General features: G+C 42.7%; 1 protein-coding gene across 3 annotated transcripts in view; it reads left to right on the forward strand.

Moving 5' to 3' along the window:
• PAPPA2 (pappalysin 2) overlaps positions 1–21,079 on the forward strand; it is a 488,087-nt gene that overhangs the window by 398,891 nt on the left and 68,117 nt on the right. For all 3 annotated transcript variants that reach the window (XM_067728728.1, XM_067728730.1, XM_067728729.1), the window contains 3 exons: positions 10,692–10,863; positions 14,374–14,551; positions 15,735–15,948. In XM_067728728.1, coding sequence (XP_067584829.1) covers positions 10,692–10,863; positions 14,374–14,551; positions 15,735–15,948 — 564 coding nt within the window. The remainder of the gene's footprint in view (positions 1–10,691; positions 10,864–14,373; positions 14,552–15,734; positions 15,949–21,079) is intronic.

Raw genomic sequence — 21,079 nt, forward strand, 5'->3', positions numbered from 1 at the left:
GCTGGGGCTAGATTATAAGGCCTCTGAGCCTGAGTCCAGGGGCATGCAGCCAGAGCACAGCTCAGTGCCTTGGCATTCCATCCCTGCTGTAATCAGTTTGTGAGCCTGGTCTTGGTAATAGGATCATTCCATCTCTATTATCCGTCATTCTGCTTCATGCTTCATTATTCCCTGGAACCCTCATTGCTGCTGCTTTACCAATTCCTATCGCGCTTCAATTATTTGGAGCTCAGATTTAAAATGGCAACACTTTCCCTTCCTTCTCTTCCTGGATTGGGCCCCTATACCTTGCCAGGCTTCTCTGTTCCCTACTCAGTCCTATGTAAAACATTCCAATCACCACCCTTTTGATAGCCTCACAAAGTAAAGGGTTTCTTCCTTTCTTGTGCTAGGGGCCACAGGTTAAAGCATCTATTTATCCTTTGGCTCTTTGTCTTTTATATTTAGCATAGGGTTTCCTTTTAATGTTCCAGGATGATGGGAACTGTTCTCTCTTGCTGCTGGGAAAGGCCGTATAGAAATGAAATATGTATTGCATTTCTATTCATTGGATTATCTTCTTCCCCAAAGCAGTTTAGCAAATTAACATTGAATCCATTTTTGCTTCTTAAGCAAGAAAAGAATTATAGCTGCTCAATTGTTCCCTAGGTTTCTTGCTCAACTTCCTTTTCCCAGAATGATTTGTCCATAAAATAAGAGGGAAGGAGGAGAATCCACTGGCGAGGATTCTGGTTCTCCTGGCCGATGATGGATGGCCTGGTGAAAGACAGATCTGCTTTGAGAGGCACAGTGAGCTGTTTGAGTCTTTTCAACTGTTTACTCTCATGGGGTTATAGAGGAAAAATGGAAAGGTCCTGGACATGGTCTCATTTAGGGGTTTATTGGGGCACGGCTAGACTACTCTAGAAATAGCCTTTATTAAAATATTACGTTGTCTGAGATGGTTCCTTTATTAAAATATTACGTTGTCTGAGATGGTGGGATACATTCTTAGGACCAGTTGGGTGGCAGCTTTCAGGTTTCAGATTTCAGGGCTACAGGCACAGACATCTTAGGAAGACTTGTGGTTGGAATCTACCGCTAAGGCTGGTTTCAAAACAGTGACTTCACAACACTAATTCCCAATGCCTTATCACAGTGTCTGAAAGTCCACAATTAGGAATTATTTTGTTCAAGTCCTGATAATCTCCAGCGGTCTCTTTAAAATAGTCAATAACCACTTAATAGAAATAGAAATGTCTTAAGTCGTTATCAGCTGTTTATGCCAGAAGTATTCTCTTATGGACCTTGCCAACTCAAAAGTATACCAGAGCCCTGCTGAAATGCAACCTAGTGTAGGTAACTGGAAGTTTGGGGGAGTATGAGAAGCGGGAAAATTGGTGCTAAAAAGAGAAATGAGTTTAAAATATCACCTGCTTCCCAATTTTTCTCAGGGCTGGCCCTGTGCTTATGGTCTGTATTAACGGCAGCTGGTGGAGAAAGCACAGAAAATAAAAACAAGCCAGTATTTCCAGGGTTCTGTCGTCTTGCCAGCCTGCCAAATAGACAGACACTGTTGACGGATTTGACCCTAAGTTCTGGTTGCAAGGACTCTCAGGCCGTGGTTCGGTGTAGCCATAACTGGGGAGACAGAGGAAGCCTGGCAATTAGAATGGCAGCAAGCCCGATGTCCAGACCCCTGCCTCTCACATTTGGCTGCATCATCCAGTCTCACCACACGATTTTAGGACAGTCCCTTCCCTTCTTTGGGCCTTCATTTCTCCATAAGCAAATGAGCCATTGATGTTGCAAGGCTTGGGAATGCTAGGAAGAACAAAAGGACAGAAGAGAGTAATATTCCAAATCTGATGTCAACCAAGGACTGATAAATTCCTGAATTACGAGATGATGGGAACAATGTGAAGCTTCTGTTGGGGAGTCCAGAAACTTTATGGGGAAAGGAAGCCAAGGGGGAGAGAGAGTCCCAGAGGGGCCCAACATGTGTTTTATATTCTACTTCTATATGTGAATTTGGGGCTCATTCAAGGTGCTGGCTTGCGACTCCTCAAGACCTCAGTTAACGCGTAGCTCGTATATAGCCACACAGAAGCCATGCTATCCTTTCTTCCTGCCTTGTAAGTACTGTTCTAGGAATGCCACAGATGGAAGCTCATGCCCATTAAACTGTTCTGTTTTTTTTTTGCGAGCATATTTTTTTATTAGTTACCTATTTTATACATATTAGTGTATACATGTCAATCCCAATCTCCCAGTTCATCCCACCACCACCCCCATGCCCATTAAACTTTATTCTCAGGATTATGTTGTTCCCTCACTTAACTCCACCTGTTTCACAATTCCCCAGCCTTGGCCTATGAATATGGCTGGGGAAGTGTCACTCCTGAATTAATAGTTTAATTGGTGCCCCGGGAAGAATAGTGGGGTGGGTAGGGGGAGTCAGCAGTGCAGTCATTTGGGGGCTCCAGTGATCACTCCTCATTAGGAAATGCCTCACGTGGAAATGGTTACTGCCTTCGCAAACTGGAAAAAAAGTTTATTATATATATTCTATATAGACATAATATTTGTTTTTATTGTTGTTGTTTCTGATGAGTGATTATGTTTCCTTGGTGCTGTGCTAGGGCACACATTCTCTGCCGGTGAGCCAGAAATTGTTTTGACTCTTTCTTTGGTGTTCCACATATTTTATAATCTACATTAAAATCGTCAGTTCTGAAACTTGGTGAGACAGGGATTTTGAAAGGGAGTGCTTTTGGCTGTGTGATGTAAATCTGTTTTTCTTTAGAGGAAGAGGGGGCATTTGGATGGGACGTCTAGTGTTACAGTCAGGCATGGTAAAAAACCATGCCCTGAAATAGAAATGAGTGAAGCAAATTACCAGTCCTGGGACCACCAGAGTCCAGTCCTGAACTTATGAATAGGTCACATTCGAGGAAGAGATGGACATCTCCTGACAGAGATGTTTTCAGGGGCCAACTTAGGGGCAAAGACTTCAATAGAGGGGCAGAGAAAACCTCCACTTTCCCAGGATACAGGAAGGAAGGAGAAGTCTGCTTAGTGCAGTAATTCATTTCTTTATCACGTGATGGAAAACTCAGAATTATTACTGAGATTCCTCTGTTTCTATCAGATGAGACTCTTCAGAGGAGAAGAATTTGAATTAATTTTCCCTTCTTGGTCAGTATGACCTTTCAGTAAAACCCCTCAAAGTACCAGCTTCGTTCTGCCCAAGAAGGCTGATGGAAATGTACTTGACATTTAATCTGGTTCTTGCCCTACAAAGCAAAGATGGAGCCAGTAGTGAGGAGGAAGTAGAATGGGGAGCCAGAATGGTGGCCATGTTTTTGTATTTGTTTGGAGAAACAGCAAAGCTCTCTAAGGATGGATATTATTATTATTATTTGGTTTTGCTGTTGGTGGTGGGAAGATTAACGAGGACTCCATCTCTTCCAGCCCACTCTACTTTCTGTATGTGTTATTTCCGTCTGCTGCCAAACCCAGAGCATACATTTCTTCTTAGCCCATACCCTCTTATTTCACTAAGAATTGGTAAAACAAAGTGGAGGAATGGAGAGAAATCTGATCCTCTTTCACTGTGTAACCTTCAAAGAGTTGTTTCTACAGAAACCACTGGGATTGCTATTTGGTCAATGGTAGCACTTCTTGGATAAATGAATTGCAATCTTTTGTTTAACTAAACAACTTAAATGTTGTGACATTAAGCAAAAACTTATACTAGGAAAGAAAGATTGTGAGCAACTCTTTTTTTGGGTTCTCTACCACATCCTGCCCATTCATGGGTTTTCTGTACTCCCACCCCAGTAGCATCATCACCTCATCTAGAGAGTTAAATACCATGTTAAAGCTGGAAGGGACCCTTGAGAGAACCTAGTTTAACCCCATCACTTTACAGATTTGCAGACAAAAGGCCAGAGTGGTTAAGAGACTTACCCAATGTCATAGATTTAAGCAGGGCCAAGCCAAGACCTGAGCCCAAGTCACATTGGCCTTGATCTACTACTTTCTCCATCACACCGTGCTATTTCTCAAAAAGTATGAAAGTTTCTCCTAAACTAATCTAGATTCCAGGTATCAAGTTGGATGCCTGAGGGAGGGTGGGACGTTGACTTTAGAAAAGTTCTTGAGCTGATGTCAACCTGATTTTGAGTTTAACCTAAAGCTTCATTAAATGTTTCTTTGTTATTATATTGTAGTCTGAGTGTGGTAGGAAGTTGTGGAATATCCCATAATTTCGTTTGGGCTCAATTTCCTCATCTCTAAAATGAGGAATTAGGGTTGAATTATCTTTAAGGTCCATTTTAGTTTTAACAAACTGTGGTTCCTCTAAGATCATTTTTAAAGGTCTTCCCCACCCTCCATCTGTCACACGCAAGAAATGGGATCTTTAGTGCATAACTTGCATCAGTTCTTACATGGGAGAAATAAGGTTTCACTATTGATTCTGAATAGTGGAATAGTGTCATAGCCTTCTGAAATTCCTCCAGGATGGCACAGACCCTCAGGGGAACCTTACACCAAAGCTGTGAGGAAGCTGTGGACAGAACAGCCAGGACTTCACCCATTCCTTAGGAACTACCCAGCTTCCCAAATGTGGACCTTGGCTGGAAGTGAAGCCAGCTTCACTCTAGTGGCCTCAAGCAATGGAAAATTTTAAAATGTGCCTGATTTGGCATGCCCTGGGGCACAGCTCATTGTAGGTTTGTTAGTGAGTCTGTCTGCTGTCTCTGCTGAGAATGATGTCTGCTTTCTGATGTTAGTCTTACTCTGTTCCTCACCAATCCCTGGAAGGTAGGGGAAGATTTGGGGGGCTTGCCTCTAAGTCTATCATCAAATATCGATGTTGACTCTTTTCCATATAGGTTCTTTAAATTTGTTAGTCAGAATTTAAGATCCCCGCCCCTACTGAATTTTCTTCAGTTCTCAGTGGCAGGGAGAGGAAATGGTGATTTTGTCTAGGTTTTTAGAGTGCTACTTTGCTCTGTGTTCTGTCTGGAAAGCATTGGAGGTATCTTTCTGGCATATCTCTTTTGCCTTTCCAAATCCTATTAATTTATTGAGGTCAAATCATATCCAATGATAAAACTTTCTCTGGAACAGCCATGGATTTATAATCGGTACCACATGATTTAATTATTTTCTCTCTTCAGCCGTATTGAAAGATTCTTCAGAATGGGGGAAATGTTTTATACTTTTGATCTGTCTTATGACTCCCACGTGATAATTTGTGCTGAAAACATTAAAGCATAATGATGAAACAGTGGAACGAGTTTCTCCTTCTGGAATCAGCATTTGTTATTTTATAGTCTTGGCCTATGGAATTTGTTGACATATCTTTCAGGTTACACATACCCAGCTCTTTATGGTGCCGGGTTTCACTCCTGGTGAGCCTGAAAAACTTTGAAACTTAAAATAAAATCACAGCTGTGAGGATCCCACCACAAACCTACAGAATCAAAATCTCCAGGGGACAGAGCCTGGGTATCTTTATTTTTTAAATGCTGCCTCTAAGTGAGTTAAATATACAACTGTGGTTGACAAAGTCTGCCTTGTGGCAGATGAGGGCCATTCTTTTATGGAACTCTGCCAACAGAGGTTTCCCAAGGCATCACGCAGAGGCCCAAACGAAAAGGAAGCACACACATCATTTTGGTAGGACGGTGCTACTAGTGTGCCTGGGTGTCCACAAGCAGGTTATATGCAAGAAGATAGCCCAGGGATAACATACATTTTGAAAAGGGATTTCTCTATTGAAAGCATTTTTTAAAATCCTCAAACATGATGGCTTCCGGAAGTGAGGACAAGAAGGGAGAGAGTAGAGGCTTATTGGGGAAGTGGAGACACAAAGAGCAAAGCTAGAATGATGGGTAAGGTGACCATCTACGTAATGTGACCTCTGAGGGCCTACTGACTTAAGATTCTATCATGAAAAACTCATTCCTTTGCCTTCAAACTTTTGTCTCCTGTTAAAATGGAAATACCTGTGAATCACATCTGACTGACTGCATCATATCCTTACCCGAGAACACATTGTGATGGGGTGTGGGGAAAGGTCTGGAAAAAGATGGGTGGAAGGGTGAGAAGTGGTTGCCAAAGGAAGAAACACGCTTAGTAGGGCATCATGCAGACAATGGCAGCTGGACAAAAATTGCCAATTTGATATTCTCTCATTTAAAAGAAAACTGCTCAAAACTGAGACCAACCATTTACTATTCTACTCTTTCCCCCCGACTACCCTGCTGAGGAGCTTCTTGGCTCATCTTGGCCAATGATGCTAGCTCCTGAATGGAGAAGAAAGCAACAGGAGATCCACCTTGTTGCCAGGGAGACGGCCTGGTGGTCTAGGCTGGCCCCGAGAGTGAGGACTCTGAGACCCAGCCTGAGGATTTTCCTCTAACTCACTGTGCAGCCTCCAGCCAGTCTTCAAACAGCTTTAGTTTCCTTGTATGTCAAACCAAGATAAATACCTAACTGCCCATCTCTCTGGGACATTGTAAGGCTTCACTGCTGCCACTTTCATTAACATTTGTCCAAAGACCCTAAGAAGAAAGCTTTTGAAAAGTTTTAAGACTAATTATGTTTACTATCAGCATTATCATTATGATATTGGGGCTTAATGTAACAGTAGCCAGAAAGAAGAATGTGTCAGGAGCATGGGAAAACGGAGAACACAGAAACTTCACTCAGGGAAGCAGTATTTGTAGTGGAAGAGAAACACAAAAAGGGGTTTGGGGTTGGGGTGCAAAGGAGAGAAGTCTGCAATTGATACCAGATGCCATCAGAAGCTAACGACCTGACAAACACCACTCTCATAAAACAAATTCCTTAAAAAGGAAGCAAATGGAAATATAAGCTAGTGAAAGAATTTGCAGCAGCTGCCCTAAAACCATTTCTCACTTCATAAACAGGTCTGGTCTGGGTTTGATGCTTTTTTTTTTTTTGTCTTGGTCTTATTTCATGCCACTTTCCCTCTTTTCTATCATCCCCTGTCTCATTCTTCCTCCCTTGCTGCCAAGGCTGGATGGACTTTTAATACTGGTAGTCATAGCAACAGTAGTTAATGGAACACCATCTTGATGGAAGGAGGCTCATTCAGAGTATTTGTTTTGTGTCTTATCTCAGCACGTATTTGTCCTCAGTGATGACATGGATGAATTGGACGGAGTCACTGGAAAATAGCACGTGCTGCTATTTCACATTAATTTCTTGGCAGTGAGCTGACATGAACCAGAACTGTTAATGACTCTCTGTTTTCCAGTCTTCTCTGCTTAACACGCTGAAGAAATATTACGTTTTGTGTACATCAAGGGCATGTAGTATCTGTGGAACTTGAGTTCTTTAGCATCACTAATGAGGTGTTCTGATCTCATTCCATGAAGGACCGTCAGGTTTCAGATTCCTTATCCAGCTAGGCTGAATAAAGACTCGGAGACAAAGGTTTATTTCCTGTATTGCATACCTAATTAGCAGCATTGGATTTGGAGAATCCATGCTGACAATTAACAGTCATCCCCCCGCAATTCATATATTCCTCCCTTCATCAGGCTCCCGGAGTGATTCTGAGGGAATACTACACCTTCACAGAGAATAATCAGAGCTTAAAGGAGTAAAAAAGTTTCCTTCATACCACTCAACTCCAATTCCTCCATCCTATACCTAATAAGCATAGGTAAAAGAAATGAGAATGTCACTGACATATAACTTAAATCCCTGACGTGTAACTGAAACCCCAAGATCAGGGGCAGCAACTTTAGCATATTCGAATCAAATCCATACTTTTTGGACTAGTGCATTTTAAAGCAATTCTCAGTTATTTCAAGGCAGTATGTTCAATTCAATGACATTTTATTTTCCACTTCCTTTTTTATTTATTTACTTACTTATTTTTGGCTGTGCTGGGTCTTCGTTGCTGCGCGCGGGCTTTCTCTGTTTGCTGCAAGCGGGGTCTACTCTTCGCTGTGGTGTGCAGGCTTCTCGTTGCAGTGGCTTCTTTTGTTGCAGAGCACAGGCTCTAGGCTTGCGGGCTTCAGTAGTTGTGGCTCGCAGGCTCTAGAGCTCAGGCTCAGTAGTTGTGGCACACGCGGCTTAGTTGCTCTTTGGCATGTGGGATCTTCCTGGACCAGGGATCAAACCCATGTCCCCTGCATTGGAAGGCGGATTCTTAACCACTGCGCCACCAGGGAAGCCCCTATTTTCCACTTTCTTATATCGTTGCCCAGCTCCTTGATAAGGTCGTTGGCTGCTAACACAATTCAAGGGCAAATAGAACAAATTAATGATGACGAGACTCACAGAAGCCATTTTAACTAATATTTAGTACCACTGGCAAAAACATCATGAGCAAGAAAATATCTTGTTGTTCTACACCGCTAGACTATGTGTTCTTTAAGGGCATGTTTATTTTATCCCCAGTACTGAGACCGATGCCTTGCCAATGCTAAGTGCTCAGTAAATGTTTATGAGTGAGTGAATGAATGAATGAGTAGGGCAAGATGGTTGGATCACTTTTTTTCTTTTTTAACGTCTTTATTGGAGTATAATTGCTTTACAATGGTGTGTTCGTTTCTGCTTTATAACAAAGTGAATCAGCTATACATATACATATATCCCCATATCTCCTCCCTCTTGCATCTCCCTCCCATCCTCCGTCGTCTGATAATGATATTTTTGTATTTCATATCCCCACCTATCACTATAAAATTTAACAAATTTACCATTTTGATAGCCATTGACTTACTTTGATGTCTATGATATGAACAAATTTAATTCAGCAGACACTTATTGTAACTCCTACAATGAGGTGTATGGTGAATACAAAAGTGGGTAGGAGTCAGTGTTTGTCTTCAAGAATATCATAATCTAGTTGGGAGATTCAACAGCATTTAAGAGACAGATACTAATTGCCTTGTGGATCAAAGGATGGATAAATTAATTAACTGAAGAACAATCAAATGCATACATGACTATACTACAAGATAGAGTAAAAGAAGCGTTCGAAGAGTTATTTTTTAAATTTCCCTGAGAGGTTCGAGGGAGGAAGATATCTGGAGGGGCTTCTTGGAGAAGGAAAGCCTTTTAGAAAACACAACAAATTGAGCAAAAGTACAGAAGTGGGAAAACTAAAACATGTGGCTGGTTCATAAAAAACAGGCCACTGAAGGTGGGACTTGGGCCATTTGCAGTGGAGCAGTAGAGAGAATTAACCCAGGAACAATAACAACCCTGTGGGATATGCACCATTATTATCCCCATCTCATGGGGGAAGGAGCTGAAATACCGGGGAATAAATAACCAAATCATACAGGCAGTAGTAAATGGTGAATCCAGGATTCAAATTCACACAGCCTGGGGGCAGTTGCTCTAAATCTTAATCTCTGTTGTTCTGCCTTGATAAGAGGGTAACCCTCTTTCGGCTCTGTTGCATGCCCCCCCCCTCTTTTTTTTGTACAGTTGATTTACAATGTTGTGTTGGTTTCAGGTGTACTGCAAAGTGAATCAGTTATACATACATACATCTATCTATCTATCTATCTATCTATCTATATATCTCCACTCTTTTTTAGATTCTTTTACCATATAGTCCATTACAGAGCACTGAGTAGAGTTCCCTTTGCTATACAGTAGGTCCTTGCTAGTTATCTATTTTATATATAGTGGTGTGTATATGTCAATCCCAATCTCCCAATTTATCCCTCCCCCACCTTACCCACTGGTAACCATTAATTTGTTTTCTACATCTGTAACTTTATTTCTGTTTTGTAGGTAAGTTCATTTGTACTCTTTTTTTAGATTCCACATATAAGCGATATCATATGATATTTGTCTTTCTCTGTCTGACTTACATCACTCAGTATGACAATCTCTAGGTCCATCTCTGTTGCATCCTTGCTGCTGTTATGGTCCCAGCAGAGTCTCCCCAAACCCTGGGGAGTTACCTATCCCTCCTGTTCCCAGTTGAATAGCCCTTGAGATCTGGACAGCAGTTCTCCTCTGCTGAGATAATGTCCTGGAAGCATGTAGAACAACGTCAGGCATGTGGCTGGGATCTGATATGTGTGAGTTTCTTCTTTCTGCCATGGGCTCAATTTCTGATTAGCTGGTGCTGATATTCAATGGTGTATGCCAGTTGTCAAAAATATTTCCATGACAATCAGTAAATAAATGTTGCTTTTTCTGCCATCTCAAACAGCCAGGCCCTTTCTACAGGGTCCCCTGCGACAAACCTGTGATTGAACAACAGAAAGTTTAATGCCTGACACAACCAGGGGCCTCCAGGATTCACTCCTGACCTTTGTCCTGTGTCTGTTCTGATTGTTTGGGGCCCAGAGTACTGGTTATGAAATATTTCAAGGATTATCCTCTGATCTATTCATTTCTGATGCCATCCAGAGCTCTTGAGACACGCTCCCCACCTGTTCTACCATCATTTTGTCCTCCTGGAAGAGCCATAGAGAAAGCCAGTTCATAATCACTTCGTAGATGATATTGTTCTTGTTCATTTTATGTTGCGTGGTTCCAGGTCACATAGAAGGAAGTAATGAATTTAATGTAGGCTTTGGAGAAACAATGTTCTCTTTGGTTTAGAGGCACTTCCCAGAGGGAGATGCAAAGCCTTTGCTGCTGCCTATCAGTTCTGAGTCCGTTTAAGATACTTCTGTTTCTGTCATCTCCAGCTGTGTCCATCAGCCCTGTGGGGAGCAGGGCAGCTGTGTGCCATTGCTGCTTGATCACGCGGATGTGGTGAACTGTACCTCTGGTGGCCCAGGTCACATGAAGTGCTCTATCACCTGTCAAAGGGGGTTTGACCTTCAGGCCAGCAATGGGCAGTACCTCAGGCCCATGCAGGTGAGTTGGAAACCCGTGGTCATCAGGACCAAGCCCCTGGGGAGGGACAGTAGGCATGTTCCTCCCCCTGTCTGGATGGGGGAAAGGCGCATGTTTCTAAATCATCTGAAAGGAAAAATGAGGAATCTAACAAGCAAGGAGAAGCATGGCTTTATAGAAATGCAAGGTATACATAAGAACAGGTGCAGTTTCCATTAACTAGGGTGTCAATTTCTCTCCAGGTGGGCAGTAGACAGGGACACTTGTTCCATCCTTCTCCCTTGCTTTTTTATCTTCCTATCAGAAATTATGACCCCCACTTTCGGCTTCAAAATGGGAATGCTGCAGTTTAGACCTGTCCACAATTTGCAGGCAAAATAGTTTGCAATCAGGTTGTTTGTGGTTCATTGTCTGACTGCCATGCACCAGCCCCCTTCCCTGCCCCCACCAGCCCTCCTTACAAGAAGACTGGAGGAAAGAGCCTGATTTTCTTCCTTCTGTTACTGAGGTGGGGGTTATATCATGATTCTGGCTTTAACTGAATTTTCCAAATTTCTACAAGCTACCATGCACCACTTGAAGATTTCAAGGTGATCTGAAGGTAGTAGAATATATTAATGAAGAGTGTAGTTTGAGAGACAGACCTGGAATGAAATTTTGACTCCACTGTTTAGTAGGTGTGTAATTTAGGTAAAGACAAACACACAAAAGAAACTAACCACTTTAGGTTTGTTTCCACATTTGTAAAATAATGAAATCAGAAGGATTTATGTCACTGGGTTATTTTGATGACTGACTAGACATAATTTACCAGCTTCTAGCAAAATGGTAGGCACCTAGCTCTCTGCAAAGCTGCCATTATGATGAGCGTGATAATGTATTCTCAACTAAGAATTTTATTTTCCATTTTTCCTTTAGAGAGCTTTCAGTACTCTACAGAGGAACTTGAAAATTGAAATCAACCATTAGAAAACATGAGCACAGTATGAGATAGAGACAGGATGCATTAGGCAAAAGGTAATGATGCTTGAGAAGAAGATGAGAAAGATGAGGTGTGATGAGGGAAGAGTGGAATCACGATTGGTTAGTCAGGTATCAATGGTTTGGAAGATTGGAATTGTTTTCATCTTGTACCAGTTGACTGCTTAGCAGGTTGTAGATCTGTGGAAGAATTTTACTTGCTTAGACATGGTCAGGATTTAAAGACACAATCTTTGGTTTCAGCTGGTTTAGGTTCTGCATAGAGAGAGACAGGTTTAACATAACCTTGAAGCACCAACTCCTTGGTCTATGATGCTTTGGTGAGAAAGGCAGAACTCTTATCACCTGCCCTTAACTCAGCTTAACTCACACTAGAAAAGGGATGGAAAGAAGGAAAAAGAACAAAAACAATGTAGGAACTAAATACATTTTTGTGATGTCGGTAAAGAAGGGGAGAGAAGAAAAGATGGTGTTTGCAATTCATTAAAATTAGGAACAAGTTCAAGACAAAATGGTTAATACCTAATGAAGCCAGGAGAAAAAGCAGGCAATATATGCAGAGTTTGAGAGACATTCTTGAAGTGATCATTGTGGTTCGAGCCAGTCTTCCAGGCTGTGATCAGTGTGGCAGGGACAGAGTTGGGAGAAGGAAGGTGGGAGCTCACCTTTTGCCAACCAAATGGTGGAGTCAGCAAGCACAGCTTTCCAGCTGACCACTCCTGTCACCCAAGGCTGGCCCCACTAAACAGATTGTACGATCCCGGCTCCTGATCACAAGACAGTGGGGATATTTGCTTTTTGTTGACACAAGAACTTAAACTAAACAGAAAAATGTGTCTGGCTTTGAATTGGGCTCTTCTGGCAGGCAACAGGGAACCCCTGGAAAGCAGGGAGGAGCAGCCAGCCAAGAGTGGGTATCAGGGGTGACAGGTGCTTTCACCAGTCATTTTACCTTTGGCTTCGGTGCCACTGTGGTCTCCTGGTGGGATGGCTGGCTGAGCCGCAGAATCTGCCCACTCTCCCTTTGACTTTTGGTAACCCATTGGCTAGAATGACGGCTGTGCTTTTTCCCAAACAAGCTATGAGCATCCAGGTCTCTGAGTGCCTGCTCCTCCTGTTCCCCTCACTCTGAATACTTTCTTCTCCCTGCTTCCCCTCTGCTGCTGGGAAGTCTCGCTCATCTTTCAAAGGCCAGTTCCTGAGTTACCTACCCTGTGCACCTCCCCGCAAACCCTCTCCCTCCTACCCAAGTATGGGCAATCCCTCCTCCAGCCCCTGTAGTGCTATCTCACCACCACAAAACAAGCATGCATATATTATATCGCTGTATTTTTTTTTTAACAGCAATTTAAATTTTCTTTCTCCTTGGTCCATGTTTTCTACTTCTTTCACTTTATCATTTGCAGTCTTTGTATTATATTCTCTTAAATCATTACAGAAGGAAGTAGGATATAACAAAAACATATCTCCAGAATTTTCCTTTTTTACTTTCTTTCCTCCCTTCCTCTCTCTCTTTCTCCTTCTTTCCGTTTTTCCCCCTTCAGTTGTTTTCTGATACATTGCTCCAACCTATGATTTGCTCTGCTGGTAGATTATTAGCTCCTTGAGGGTCTTGTTTATCCAAACCTAGTAAGGAATCTGGCCCTTCTAGGTGTTCAAAAAATGTCTCCTCGTTTATTTCATGGTGATGAATTCTAGGGCTCCCCTACAGAAACCGCAGGCCCAGGGAAACAGCTGGAATCTCTCAAACTTAACTACAAAGTTTGGAAGATGCCTCATATGCATTAAGTCTCAGCGGTTCTTAAAGCCTAGGCACCATTCTCAGAGGAGACAATTATGTTTCGTAGCATTATCTGTAAAGGTCCCAGCAGGAAACAGATGACACACTCAAAGGTGGGCAATTTGAGGGACTTCAGTAAAGGGGCCACTTCTAAAGGTGGGGGCAGGATATAGGAAATTACAAGGAGATGGTGCAGAATCCCAGGGTGAAGGGGTGATACCCCCTGTAGGCCTGAAGAGTTGACTATAGAGAGCAGTTAGCAGAACCCCTGGGAAGAGAGTGCAGGAGGTGTGTGGAGATCGCTGCCAAAGGGTGCAGCCAACCTACAGCAAAGCCCTAGGGAGGGAGTAGCAAGGATCAGCACCCTGACCCCCCTTGCCTCTCTCCCTCTCCAGTCTCCTGCCACTGTTGCCCTGGGTGCTAAACCAAACACAAGTCAGAGGCATGAAATCTACAGGAGCCAGCATCCCAGGGCAAGGTGGAGAAGGGTAGATCTGGAGAAGCACGTGGAGGATAGCCAAGAGTTGGCCTGGAGGAGTGTCTTCATTTAAAGATTCCCTTACACTAACATTTGCCTTTCATTAGCAGCATACCTGGGTAGTGTGAGATAGTACACTAAGACAGTAAGGCATAAAGAGGGAGAAAGACAAACTAATTTTGCCTGTTGTGAACGTTTGCACAAATAATCATCAGGACTCTTTCAAAGCCTGGAAACTGTTTTGATAAGCCTTTTTATGTCACCTTGACAGCAGAAAATTTTCTGTTTCTAGAAGGAAATTCTGCTCACATGTTCCTCTGGGCACTGGGACCGGGCTGTGAGCTGCATGCCCCTTGACTGTGGTGTCCCCGACCAGTCTTTGGTGAACTATGCAAACTTCTCCTGCTCAGAGGGAACAAACTTTCTGAAACGCTGCTCCATCTCCTGTGTCCCACCAGCCAAGCTTCAAGGTATTGTCTGGCCAACCAGGAGCTGTATGCAAGTTCTCTTCAGGTTCTCTCTCTTCGGGGGTACTTTGGGGATCTTTTCTTCACCCCAGTGCCCTTCCCATTTGGCTCTGCTGTATCACCCTCTTCTGATAACACAAGCAAAGTCCCAAAGGGCAATACCATTCCTTGTCCCAGAATGCCCTGACTCAAGATCTCATTAAGGAAAGAAACTTAGACTTTCCCATTTTTATTTGACTTTATGTCCTCTGGAGTCAAGCCAACTAACAGTTTTCTAATAATATTAATAATCCAGATACCCTTTATCATTCACATTTTTAAATTTAATATTTACAACCATCCTATGAGTTAGGTGCTTTTCGTTCTGTTTTAGAGATGAGAGCATAGTTACATGAGCTGTACTGCTAGGAAGAGATGAAGACCCCACATCTTGCTCTTTACCTCTTGGACTTAGGTGCGCCTAACAGTGTTTGAGCAGGCTTGTTACAAATGCAACCTCCTGAGCCTCATGCTGACAGATTCTGATTTAGTAGGTCTGAGGTGGGTTGGTGATGCTACTGTGGGGTGTCCATGGATTGCACTCGGAGAAACCATGAATGACGTTGAGGCATACGGTATGGTGTTGAAGTGCAGAGCTTTGCATCCAAACTGCCTGAGTACAAACCCTGCCTCTGTTCTTACTAGCTTGGGCAAGTTACCTAAACTCAATTTCCTCAGCTGCAAAATAGGGGATAATGATGGTATCTATTTCATAGGGTTGTTTGAGGTTTGAAGTTTACACAAGTGAATACATGTAAAATGCTTAGAGCGGTGCCTGGCATATAATGAGCACAATAAAAGTGTCATCTAGTATTATTATAATGCTTTCCACAATACTGTCACTACTCTATTTTTATTATTTATAGTGAGGAAGTGAGGTAATGATTTGGTTGGTAGCCCTCCTTTCATTCAGGTCATGAAAGAGCTTTCTGACCTCTGTGCTGTATAAGAGAGCACAGTAGACGCTCTGTGGGCACAAAGATATAGGATAAACATTTGACCTGAGGTTTTAGAGAAGCTGCTCCACAAAGAGTAACGTGACTTTCCAAGAATGACGGTACGTTGACAGGTCTTCGCTCTCTCTGCTAGTGTTTTATTTCTGGACTCTCTGTTCTGAGCATCTTGTGCTTCTCTTTCTTGGAGTCAGGACTGAGCCCGTGGCTGACCTGTCTTGAAGATGGGCTCTGGTCTCTCCCTGAAGCCTACTGCAAGTTGGAGTGTGATGTTCCCCCTGTTATCCCGAACGCCAACTTGCTCCTGCCTCACTGCCTCCAGGGCAACCATGATGTGGGCTCCATCTGCAGATACAAATGCAAACCGGGCTACTACGTGATGGGAAGTGCGGAGAATAAAGTCAGGAAGTAAGTTGGATTGTTCCTGGTCTTTGCAGTTCTCTCTACCCTTGTACCTTGCTCCTGTTCCTTCATTTGCAAATCCTAGACCACTGTTTTGGAATTAATATTAAGACCTTCTGGGTTGTCCATTGTTTGTTGTGTTTGTTTTTCTATATAATCTCTCTTCACCTGCACAGGTGTGTTCCCCAGTCATGACAGGCAGGCTGGCCAAGTATGCTTTCTATAAAGATATTCTTTCTCATAGGAGATTCCACAGTCTCATCTAGGTGTTTTTAAAAGAATCTCTGCCCGAATTATTATTTTCCTTGAAAGTAAGTGTTACGAGCTTCTTAAGCAGTACACACATCACCCGAATCCAACTGTGTCCTAGAACATCCTCATCAGGACAGGTGGAGGCTTATGGTTGTGGCTGTGGGAGAAATTGTCTGGGATGGTCCCCACCTCAGGTATTTATTGGTTATGTGATGCCAGGAAGTCTTCTTTCTCTGCCTCATTCTTCCTCATCTGTAAAATGAGGATAATAATAATAATAATAACGTAGGAACTAAATAAATTAGTATGTATAAAACATGAGTCAGGGGCTTCCCTGGTGGCGCAGTGGTTGAGAGTCCGCCTGCCGATGCAGGGGACGCGGGTTCGCGCCCCAGTCCAGGAAGATCCCACATACTGCGGAGCGGCTGGGCCCATGAGCCATGGCCGCTGAGCCTGCGCATCCGGAGCCTGTGCTCCGCAGCAGGAGAGCCCACAACAGTGAGAGACCCGCGTACCACAAAAACAAACAAACAAACAAAAAAACAGGAGTCAGTAAATTTATTTTTAAAGCATAAAACTCAATACGTATTAGCTATTAATATTGTAATTATAGTCTCTCTGCTTTCTTTTTCCTGGACTTTGTGTGTTTACACTCCTAGACCCAGAAACCAAGAGAGCATGGTGGATCAGAAAGAACAAAAGCTTACTGCATAATTTAAGAGGAAGGGTTTTAAAGAAAATCATGCTGGGGTTCAAATCCCAGTTGTTCCCCATTTTATTAGCTGAGTAACCTCAGGCAAGTTACTTAACTCTTTGGGTCTCATCTTTGTAAGCTGGGGATAATGCCCTCACCAGAGTGTTCAGTTGAGGATTAAACAAGATAATACACATTCAGCCCAGTGCCCGGTTTGTGCTAAATGCTCAATAAATGGTTTCAGAAAAAGAAACATTTTCCGAACAAACAAAACAAGCAAAAAGCTTTCAGAAGAAGACACTCCTTGTACTCAGTAAATAGTAACTATTATTTTCCTACCATAAATTATGTCAGTAAAGGAGAAAATCAGATTTATTTCTTAGCCAGGATTTAGTTCATAGTTCAAAATCTGATCATAGTAGGTATGTTTTTAAAGACTTTTTTTTTGAATTGACATAATCCCAGCCATGGCATTACCAGTGATTCCAGGAGATACCAACTTTGATTGTAAGCTAGAATTCTCTAAGGGAGCAAAAGAAAAACAGGAAGCTTACTCTCTGGCTCCAATTCGCCCTTCTCTAGTCAACATCCAGCCATCTCAATATGGGATGGATTGAGTTCGGCTTTGCCGGGAGCCTTTCACTCCCAAGAAAACCCAAGATCATATTTGGGAGGGGGAGAGGGAAGTCCCCTCCTCAAGATCTCAGCCCGAGGCAAGAGCCTGGCTAATTAGAACATGAATAAATACTGACGAAAAATTCATAGGAAGCGGCATTCTGGTTCAGTGACTCTAGCAGGTATCGTCAACAGTTTTTGACAGCTGAAAACACATTTGCACGTGATGGTCATAGGGTCTAGATCAATTTGCGTCAGCATGCATTGACAGGTAGTGAGTACCCAGGTCATCTTCCAGTGAGAATGGCATTACAACCAGCCTGAAGGCTGCTGTTTTCTTGCTTTTTTTCTTCTCTTCTTGCCTCACTTTTCACACACCTGAGCCAACTCAGGTGTCTGCAGAACAATGCAATGAAGACTGGAGGGAGAGAGAAAAGTCTCGGGACCAGGAGGAATTCGAGGTGGAGGCATTATTCCTAGCTCCCCTGGGCCCGTGGCTGAGCTTTGCCTTGGGAACAGTGAGGCTTCCTCCATGACGATGGGCTTCCTGCTGCGTCTGCATATCTGCCTCCACCGGCTTCCCTGCCCCAGCAGGGGCCCACAAGGCACAGCTTTCTTTTCTGGTTGAGAAACTGGAAGCTTGCATCACAGCATCAGCATCGGTTTGGACTTAAACATTTACATTCACAAGCACCATGCTGAGGAGAGATTAAATTATTTACTGCACTGCATAAACTGGTTTTAATCTTAGTTTACACCTGTTTACATAGCCAGCAGTGGACTGGTAATCAGAAGTTTGCAAGTCAGGAGTAAATCACTGTCACTTGCTGCTTGTGTTTACCCAACGAACTATGTCAGCCTTGTTCCTTGCTTGGAGCCCAGAGTTGTACAGATGGAGCCCTAAAATTCTTTCTAGGACATGCAGGCAGGGGGAGAAGAAGTTGAGAGAAGTTAACAGGGAGATTAACCCAGACAGAGTGGCCACATGCTAGTCTTCTGCAGTTCTCTGAGTAGTAGAAAAACCTCCTAGATGGTCAAATTTGCCACTTGTTCTTTGCATGACCCTGAACAATGTATGTCACATCCACGTGTCTCGGTTTTTGCCTCCTTGACGTGAGGAGTGGTAATGATTTTTACCCAAGAGTACTGTTTTGAGACCCAAAGCAGGTAATGTACTGAAAGTGTTTTATAAACTATGAAGTTCAATACATATGCTAGAAATTACTTTTTGTTCATTTCTTTTTAAAAGAAGGAAACAACTACCAAAATATCAGCCAAGTACATTGCCTTCCTGCTTCTTCTCAAGTCTGTTGAATATTGTTTCAAGAGAGAAAGATAAATGCTGCATCTGACTTTTCTCTTCCTATCCAACCTGTTTAAGCTTTGCCCCATTGCACTTGCGGATGCAGGGAGGGCACAGCTGCAGGTGGCACTTCTTCACGTGGGCGCTCTATGCCAGCTTCGGGGTTAGGAGTGAAGATATCAGTAAGACCTAGGCTCTGGCCTCAGGAGCACACAGCCTCCATGTTCCCTCTTTCATGGACATTATTCCTCCTTACAGTGGAGCATAGGAGAGGACATGGACTACAGGTAGGCCCTTTCTCCTGGCCCCTGGATCCCTTGCCCCTTCTTCCCGGGATGTGAAGGTGACACTGCTCACACTGACTCTAGTTCCTGAAGACAAGAAAATGCAATGGCTTTGGCCTTGGTCAAGGACCTGGCCTTGAAGTCTTGGGTAGAATCAGTATCACCCAAACTGTATGGATTCTCCAGAGGGAAAAATTGAGAAGGAGAGTAACAAAAAATTCAATAAAACAAAATGAATGCCCATTATGTAGTACAGCCATACAATTATACGGGCATATCATGAAATATCCTGTCACCATTAAAGATGTTTAGAAGAATATTAAAGACATGAGAGAACATTCACAATACAATAAGTGGATAAAAGCAGAACATAGTTATTATAGATGATACAATCCTTATTTTCCATATTAAAGGTATGTTTTTAATCATCCTTCTTCAGAAGCTAGAAGTGATTATAATATTAATAGTCGTATTCTCTAGGTAGTAGGTTTATAGGGAATATAACTTTTCTTTTTCTGCTTGTTTATATTTGCTAAGTTTTCTAGACTTTATAATGAGATAAATGAATAAACAGTTTAAAAAAATAATGACGTGAGCTAGAAGGAGGAGATCATAGCCAATTTGTGGAGGCAGAGAGTGATAAAAGAAAACTAGACAGATCTTTCGAAATAGGCAAACCAAGCGGAGACCAGCACTCCAAGATGGCAGTAAGACAGGAACGTGACCCTTCCATCCTGTGTCCAGACCCTTCTGTGTTTTGAAGACAAACACTGTCTCTGTTCTTGAAGGCTATTTCAGACCTCCTCTCCTCCAGTAACACCTCTTCCCTAACTTCCAGCAGATCACTTCACTCCCTAAAGCGCAAAGGTCTGACCACAGGTGTGCAAGCTAATTGACACCTCCAAACATGTTCTCCCCCTTCTCACTGTCTAAAATGAATTATGACCAAAAGGACCTACTGTACAGCACAGGGAACTTCACTCAATATTTCATAATAACCTATAAGGGAAAAGAATCTGAAAAAGAATATATATATATATATATATATTCTTTATGTATTATATGTGTAACTGAATCACTGTGCTATACACCTGAAACTAACCCAACATTGTAAATCAACTATACTTCAGTTAAAAAAAAAACAAAAAAAGCTTATTTTTTTTTTTTACCTAGAAAAAAAACACCAAAGTGTCAATACTCTGGGCAAGTGGTGTTGACTCAGCGAGATTTTTTTGTCTTCTATTTTGGGATTCTTTTAATAAATAATCATATTTTATAATAAATTAAAAAAAAAATTTTAAATAAAATGAATTATGAGCTCCTCCACCTTTGCTCTGGATCCTGTACCCCTTCTAGAGAATTTCTCTCAATCACTTTACCTTCCTCTTTCCTACATCTGAAGCCTCTTCCTTCCTCTCGCCTGGTTACTTCTCTTTAATTGTGCTCGGGTCTCTCCTATGTTAAAATTCAAACAAGCAGAGCCTTTTATTGACTCCATGTCCTCCTCCAGCTACCACAGCTTCCCCCCTCCCTTTTACAGTGAAACTTGGTGAAAGAGTTGTTCGTATTCACTGTCTCCATCTTGCCATCTTCTCCCTCCTTCACACTTTGACACTCAGGTTTTATTCCCATCTCTCCACTAAGGCTGAGCCTGCCATGGACCCCACTGCTGTCAAATGCAGGGACTCTTTTTAGACCTTATGTTATGTGAGAATAGTTGGCTTATGTCACGGTCACCCTGTGAGATAGGATGGACCCTCCCACCCAAGTCTGGTTTGGATGTTGAAAGTATGATGCCACACATTGACCAAGAGAGTATGAAAAGGTGTATTACTCACATAATGAGGCTTTCAGGGGAGAGAAGGGGAAAATTCCAAGTTGGTCTTCAAATGGCTTGAGCAATCAGGGAAGGGAGACTGATCTGGAGTTGTATGGTGGTTAGGGGGTGAGGCTTGGGGGAGGGTTTGTGCATGTGAACAGGACCTGGCG

Source organism: Pseudorca crassidens, chromosome 2, assembly GCF_039906515.1.
Source record: "Pseudorca crassidens isolate mPseCra1 chromosome 2, mPseCra1.hap1, whole genome shotgun sequence".
In the NCBI taxonomy this organism is placed as follows: Eukaryota; Metazoa; Chordata; class Mammalia; order Artiodactyla; family Delphinidae; genus Pseudorca; species Pseudorca crassidens.